Source organism: Maniola hyperantus, chromosome 22, assembly GCF_902806685.2.
Source record: "Maniola hyperantus chromosome 22, iAphHyp1.2, whole genome shotgun sequence".
NCBI classification, from domain to species: Eukaryota; Metazoa; Arthropoda; class Insecta; order Lepidoptera; family Nymphalidae; genus Maniola; species Maniola hyperantus.
The window spans coordinates 11,348,820-11,357,080 of record NC_048557.2 but is presented as its reverse complement, the minus strand read 5'-3'; the positions used below and the strand labels follow the sequence as shown (position 1 = coordinate 11,357,080).

Genomic DNA, 8,261 nt, shown 5'->3' with positions numbered 1-8,261 from the left:
CCGTTGAGGAGTTCCAGTATCTATCTTCGAAGATGTTCATCAGATCTTCACCAAATTGAAATGGGACCAACTTTGAAGTATACCCTTTCAAACAAAAAAAGAATTTTCAAAATCGGTCCAGGCGTTTTCGAGTAATCGGGGAACATACATAAAAAAAAAAAAGATTCCGACGAATTGAGAACTCCTCCTTTTTTTGAAGTCGGTTAAAAATAAAATAATAATAAGTATGGCAATCACGGAAAAAAATTATTTCATTCATTGAAGAGTTGCGACATCTAATACAATTTATTTTAACTAATACGAGACACCACATAGCACTCAGTGAATTTTGCACCTATTAATCACGTAGTAACTACATACAACGCTAGATGGCGCTGTTTTAAAAATGGTGTTCAACCATTGACAAATAATTATTATGAGAACAAAAGAAAATTACGTTTAATGAAAATAATATTATAGAGAATAGTGAAAACGCCCCTACCTACCATTAGACCAAAATTTTACTTATAAATATAAGTCTATTTACCCATAATAAACAAAGATAGGTTATTCTAAAAAATAAGTTTTCTCAACAGTAAAGGGGAACTTGACTTTAGCATTACGTATTATACTACGTAGGTACCTAATTACCTACCTACTTATAACATAAATATTATAATCAATTGACAAAATATATCATAATATCATTGCAGTTATAATAAAATAGCGCTTACTTTTGCAAATGTTATAAATGGTTGTGACATCAAAATGAAAGTCGCGCTTTATCCAAATCGTTTATTCAAGCAATTGAACGTAATATGAACAAACTATAACATTAAATTTATCTACTTATATTTACAGTTCATATTCTTACTTAGTTATACAGTACATTACACCTAAAAACTTATTTACTTACTACAAAATGAAATGCAGAACTTTTCACTAGTGAAAAATACCAACTTGTTTCAACTTACACCATGTAACTTAAACTGTGGAATGAAAACATTCTGCATTCTTTTATATTATGTCAATTACATTAATATTAGAACAATAGTTAACTAATAATATTGATATTAAGGGTGTTCCCACACTTGTCACCAACAATTCGACTTTAATTCAGTACCTACTAACTACTAACCAATTTATTTATAAAATAGTCAAACGTTATAATTTATTAAGTAACTAGCTGATGCTCGCGACTTAACTCATAAATCCCGTGAGATCTTTGATTTTCCAGGATAAAAAGTAACCTATGTCACTCTTCAGGTCTTCAACTATGTCCATGTAAAAATCAGATCAATCTGTTGCTTCGTTGCGGCGTGATTGAAGGACAGACCAATAAACCAGCAAACAAACACACTAGCATTTAAAATATGGATAGTGATTTTTTAGTCAATGATAAAATAATAATTGCATATTTTACGAAAATGAAAAATAAAAACATTTTAAGTTCGGTCTATTACGAATAGTACAGTTCTTGCAATTCACGAAGGTGAGTGAACTTTACTTGTGGTTACGTCGTATACACGGGCATTGCGTAAGTGTGCGTGCATGTCGGACCAATCAGTCGCGAGCAAGCGCTCGCAAACGCACACATTTACTGTACCTTACGTATACCGATAAGACTTAAACACAAGCATGAGTCACTCGCCTTCGTGAAATGCAAGAACTATACTTGGTTGAGTAAGATGTGTAAGCTTATAGCTAGCGCCAAATGGCTCCACATAAGAAGCGACTTGGCGCTGAGCAAAGCCTGGCTCCGACACAAGTGACGTGGGGAGGGCACCGACTCTACAACCAACGCCATCTATGAGGGCGATGTGACAACCCTGTTTACACACACTACCCCTTTGAGTTTACACAAGTTACTCGACCAAGCAACTCCCTTAAAAGACCTTAACTGAAAACCAACATAATATTATATTTCAATACCTCGGTTCCAAAGTGTAACAAGTCAGTTTGAGATGCGTACGAGAAACGGTTTCTTGTAATTGCCCTATATCTTCACAGAGAAATAAGTCTAAGTGAATTCAAAATGGAATAAAAACTTTTAGGTACAAACTATCATATTTTTAAAATGATTTCATAACCCGTTTCTAAATTTTTAGTTTGGAACTGAGGTATCGACTTGTACCTAATAAAATAAATATTAATTAATACAATAGGTAAATTACATAAAATTAAATTTTTATAATTAACGTCGAATCAGATGACAAATGTGTGGAGACTCAGAAGTCTGACTGCCTATTTTTTTACAGACTTTCGCTTTTTTTACACTCGCCAAACTCAGCCAAAAAACTTATTTTATTATAGGCACAGAACTGACTATGACAAAATCAAAAGATGTGAAAAATTTATGATTTCAGTGTCACTAATAAAACAATTTTTTTGTCATAAAATAAGAGAATAATAATAATTATCAAAAATATTGGATACAATCTTTAAACAATGATAGGTATACCACAACCATAAAACAAGCTTTTGAAAACATTTTGAGACATGTTTCAGAGCTTGAAATTTCTTTTTCCATATCCAATATTTGTAGTAAAAATATAAAATGAAGACTCAAATAATTTACATGCTAGGTTCCATCTGTTGGATTATTAAATTGTACTTATTCCTTCCACAATCTTTAAACTAGGTACGTAGGAAACCCATAGCATTGTATCATTTTCATACCCAGCTATTTCAATACTTGACATGAGCTTTGAAAACTAATTAAGTTTAGGTGCATTTATCTTTTGGTGTACATATTTCATTCATTTTCATTCAATCATTTCAATTCCATTATTGGGTGCCCACACACTTTTACGCATGATTGACAACCTTCCTATACAAAAAATTATCATCCTTAATTTTTGAGTCATTGTACTCATCTAATGAAAATTTGTCATGAGACTGATGAAAATTTTATCACAAACTAGCTTATGCTCGCGACATCTTCAAACCCCCATTTACCCACTTAGAGGTGGAATTTCGAATGCTTTCTTAATGGACACCTACTCTTTACAAAGAACACACCCTCAAATTTCATGTTTCTAGAAGCAGCGGTTTAGGCTGTGCGTTGATATATTATATATCAGTCAGTCAGTCAGGACTTTGAATTTTATATATACATATAAAACATTATACCTTCGCATTAAGATCTACTCCAGGACTAAACCGAAAATCGTATACAGAATTTCAAACTTAGTCTAAGGCTGAATCTATAGTGTACTTTGCCTTTGCTCAGACCTAAGAAACTATTGAAATAAGACAGTGTTATATCGCTGACATAAATCTGTCTTGTTTTAAGGGAACTTAAGTCTGAGCAAAGTCAGAGTATGCTCTATACATCTCAGCCTAAAAGCTAATGCTAATTCAAAGGAATATTTAGTTATTTTTAGACTAGATTTAATATAATTTTGTGTTCATAATCTGTTGCAAAAGTCAAAGTATGAAAATCTATTAATGGGAATGGTCCTTGGAGTCTACCATAGTCAGTTTCGAATGTCATCCTATCAGGCAGGTATTTGGATCAGTGGAGCGAAAAAAAGTACAAAAATAGCCTCGAGACATGACATAGTCTCATATAAAATTGTTGGAACATACATACCACCACAGAGCCAACAGAAAACACCACGTAAACATCAACAAGGGTTTGTCATAAACAAAACTTAAATAGTGCTTAATATAATATTATATTGTGATTTAACTAAATCTAAGTCATGTTTGTAATGGCCGAGACTCGGGTGTAGAACACTTGGTGCGCTTCCCCCGTGGGTGTCAGCCATTACAAGCAGGTATAAATATATTACTATCCATACAGAGTTTGCTCAGCCGTATGTCCAAAGGTCCAGGGTAAACCTTCACAAAGAAAACTTGAGACCGGTGCAAGGAAGACGAGGTGCTAAGTTGAGTGACAAATAACACGTTGCCCAGTCCAAGTTGTGGCAGCATTTGGTCATGATCGTGGTTTATGAGATATAATTTATTATTTACTCCTTACCGTATCCGTTACATATAAAAATATTCTAATTTAGAAATAAATCTATAAACACAAAATAATAAACTTCAAATTGAATCAACTTTTAAAATCTAATTATTAAGTGTACAGGTGATACTCTATTTCTCCCTTCGCCTCGTCCGGTCCTCTCGCAGCGGGGAGGGCCGCTCGGCAGGCACTTCCGCAAAGTCTAGCCAAAACTAGGTCACACATGTCCTCATTTGAGCTCTAAACGAATATTTTGAGCTGTATCAACAATGTAGACAGATCAGTGCGAGTTAGGATTCAGTGCGAACAGACAACTTTTAAAATAAAATTACAAGAGTAAATAATGTTAATAAAACTCTCAGGAGAACATTCGCTACACCGAACCGCGACATACAAAAACTCAAATTATTTATAATATTCTATAGTATATTGTAGTATAGTTCGTTCACCTCACTCTGCTAGCGTTCTCGGAGAAATTTACAATCTAGAGATACCTCAGTCGTCCCGGCCGCGCGCGGGCGGGGCTCACTGCGGCTGGCCCTGCTGCTGGCTCGCCGACTTGGTGATGACGATGGTTTGCTTGCCGCCCACGCCCGCCTTGCCCAGCTGCAGCATGTTGGACGGCAGCGTGATGATCTTGTTGCCGCCCACCGAGTTGGCCGACACCAGCTTGACGATGGTCGCGCCGGGCGCGATGCCCTGCCCGGCGCTAGTCGGCACCGCGGCGCGGTTCTGGACCATGGCCATCTTGGGCACGGTCGCGACCGTCATGCCCGTCGACGTCTTCACCAGCGTCACGTACTGCGGCGCCGAGCCGCCCTGCGCGCCCGGCGATTTCTTGATGATGACGGGGAGGCCTGCGTTGCCGCCGGCCTGTCGCAGCACGGTGGTGCCGGCGCCGCCCGCCGCCGACGTCGTCACCTGCTCGCCGGACTTGGCCGTCACGATCTTGTACACGGGCTGCTGGCCCGACATCGCGCCGCTGATCTTGATCGTCCCGCCGGCGCCGCCGATGACCGGCAAGTTGCCTGCGCCGAGTTTGACGGGCATGCCGCTCTTGGTCTGCATGTTAGCGACGCCCGCCTGGATCGCCATGCCGCCCGCGGTCTTCACCAACACGTTGCTCGTGCCGATCTTCATGTTCCCGGGGCCGAGCTTGAGCGGGGTGCCGACCTTCTGCATGCCGGGCGTGATCTTGCCGTGGATGTTGGCGGCGCCTATCTTAAGCGGGACCGTGTTGCCGGCGAGCTTGACGGGCGTGCCGCCGCCGAGCTTGACGGGCATGCCGCTGGAGCCGGTCTTCACTTGCACGAAGCGCGGCGAGCCCACCGTGCCGCCCGCGGTGCCGATGACGATCTGCTGCGACGACTGCGCCGTGGACACGCGCACGGTGCTGGGCGTGCCCACGCCGCTCACGATGCGCGTCACGCCCTGCGGCGTCACGGCCGCCACCTTGATCTGCTGCGACGAGCCCGGAGCCGGGGACTTGACCACCTTGCCCTGGTACGTTTGCTTGATCGTAGGAGTGTTGGTATTTATTTTGACGGTCGCCGGCTGATTGGGCACCTTTATCGCCGCCGATACTACCTTCTGGGGTGTCGAAGTGAGCGGAGCGGCGATCGGGGCCGCTATAGCGGCGACGGGTCGCACGGGCAGGTCGGTCGGGGTGGAAGGCAGTCCTAAAGTGACAGGCGAAGTGAAGCCGAAAGCTTTGGCCGCATCGGGCTGGGCGACGGGCGACGCGGGCGGAGGCGCTGCCACCGGCTCGGCGGCGGCCGGGAACCGCGCGGGGGTAACTTTCCCACATTTCTGTACTTGGAGAAGATATGTAGTGACCGTGTTCATGGCCGGCCAGCACAGTTCCAGTGAAGTGGTGCCAGCTCGGACCAAAGCGACGCGGCCGGCCTGCGGCGGCACCCCGACTTCTAGATACCACAGATCTTTACAGCAAATCTGATTGTTCCATGTTTTCCTATAGCCGTCCCGCCCGGACCAGATGTAGAGCCGGGTCTGAATGGCCACTGCGCTGTGCCCGGCGCGTGCCCTCGGCACGCACTCTTCGAACTTGTCCAGGGCGATGCTGTCCCACGTCATGGTTTCCAAGTTAAGCGATGCAAGAGTGTTGGTGCATTTCCACTCCTTCTCGTGTGTGGCAAGTTTAGATTCGTCCGGCACCAGCGGCACCCACCCTCCGTACACGTACATGTGGTGCCCGATGACTGTCGCCGTGTGCAGGGAGCGAGGCAGCGGCGCCGGACCGCCCAGCTCTGGCTTGGACCACGACATGCTGTCGACGTCCAGTACCCACAGGTCTCCGAGACGCGACCCGCTCATGCCTCCGTATATGATGAGCGAGGACTTCCCGGTGTTCTTGTCGGTGTAGGCCACGCCGCTGTGGGACTCGCGCGGGGGAGGGGACTGGCCGTAGGTGAGCGGTATGTCCCATACGGTCATCGATGAATTCGGGTACAGCTCCAAAGTATACAAATCGTTTAGGTATCTCGGTATGTTGTTTTTGGGGTCATCGCTCTCGTTCGCCAGCCCGCCGAAGAGATAAACCTTACCGTTCAGGAGTGTGAAGCTGTGCCCGAGCCGAGGACACGGCGGCAGGCCCTGCTTGGGTGGTAAAGGCTTTAACCGTTTCCACTCCCATCTGGAAGCTTGCAGTTCGTACAGGTCGTTGGAATACTTGCCGTACTCTACCATGCCGCCAAAAACTAGAAGGCGCGTGCCGTCGACCACGAAGCCGTAGGCGGCGCATCCCGGGGGAACCTCTCCCTTCGTGACGGGAACGAACCACTGGTTAGTGGTGGTGTTGAAGACGTGAAGCTCATGAACGATCCCTTCATTTCCGCCGCCGAAAACTATCATCAGATCTTTAATAGCAACCGCGCGATGGCCATGGCGGGGACGTGGTTGGGGGCCACTGGGATTGTACACTTTTTGCCACTTAAGTACAGCGTTTTCCTTCATTTTTACTATACATTTGTTACTAAGCTTAACACCGTATTGTATCGCTCGGGATGCGTATCTACAGCATAGACAATGAGAAACGTCGTAAATAAGTTTTGAAGAAAATATTCGGGTCAGTTGCAGCTTCGTAATACTATCTTATTCGACTTTCTCTTTCGCACTTATGTAAATCGCCTATGAGTAAAAAAATATCACCTTATGCAGCTTCGAGTGTATAACAAAAATGGCGTTAGCAACAGCAATGGCAACTTAGCAAAAGGAGAAAGAGCGGCGTCGGACGTCAAGAATTATCTATGGTGGTTTATAGGCTAAAAATAAAGACCATAAAGTGAGTGAATTCATTCGAACAAGAGAAAATAAAATTACGGAATGAAATTAACTTTATAAATACTAAAATTAACTTTGTATTTTAATTCTACATGCTTGGATTTACTTCAAATACTTTGATTTCGAATCTATTAATTTCGTAGCCATTGCGTTGGACGTCCGTCGGGTATCAACTGGTATCAACTCACCAGGCTCGACTTGTCTACAATGTTACCCGTGACAATTGTAAATCGTGAATTTTTCTCACTGGCAATCCGTAATTGTTATTTTTTTTAACAGTTTAGGTTTAGTAATGGCTGTGGCTATCACAGAGTACTTTGGTGGCTGTTTTAAAAGCGCGGTTAAGTAAATAAATTAAGTTTTAGAAAATGTTTAAATTGGTACCTATATTCTTAGAGAAAATAAATGCATCAAAGATACTTTTATTTTATTTGTTTGCAGATTATTGTTGTTTTTATTTATTTCAATAGATTTTCCAGTAGTTGTTGATTGCTGTTTGCCGCAAGCGTCTGGTCTGGGGGCACCGTATGACTATGGAATTATATAGGGACCTACAATCCTACAATACCTTATAATGAATGACTAGGTACCTATGCCTCTAATATTATGTAAATAAACAGTGACTTTTAGATTTTTTACATAGCAACAGCGCATGTGAAGGAACAGCTCCACACGTTGGGCCCAACGCTGGCCCCAAAACACTGTTCGCCCAACGTGTGGATCGGGAAATTAGCATTGGCCCCAATGTTGGTCAAGCAATTTCCCGATCCACACGGGCGAACAGTGTTGGGGCCAACGTGTAGAGCCGGAGTGACACTTCACAAGATGGTGGTGTTAGTTCCGATTTTCGCCACGCGTCAGAATATCCCTTAATATCCTTCTCGCACTATATGAGGGTTGACTGTTTTAGGCTTAAGAAAGCTAGAACCCAGAACCTTGAAACCAGTTTAAAAAAAGTTGGTTGCATATATTACTTTACTCTATGGTTAATTGGTGACTGGCTCATGGG

At 43.2% G+C, this 8,261-nt stretch overlaps 1 protein-coding gene across 1 annotated transcript; it reads right to left on the bottom strand.

Moving 5' to 3' along the window:
• Positions 1–2,929: 2,929 nt before the first annotated feature.
• On the bottom strand, positions 2,930–7,188 carry Hcf (Host cell factor). Its single transcript, XM_034980522.2, has one exon. It carries the CDS (start codon positions 6,923–6,925, stop codon positions 4,478–4,480), a length of 2,448 nt encoding a protein of 815 aa, XP_034836413.1. The 5' UTR covers positions 6,926–7,188; the 3' UTR covers positions 2,930–4,477.
• Between the last annotated feature and the right edge of the window lie 1,073 nt (positions 7,189–8,261).

What these genes read in the sequence shown, in the direction of transcription:
- Hcf (XM_034980522.2), bottom strand. Translation starts at nt 6,925, where the DNA reads ATGAAGGAAAACGCTGTACTTAAGTGGCAAAAAGTGTACAATCCCAGT.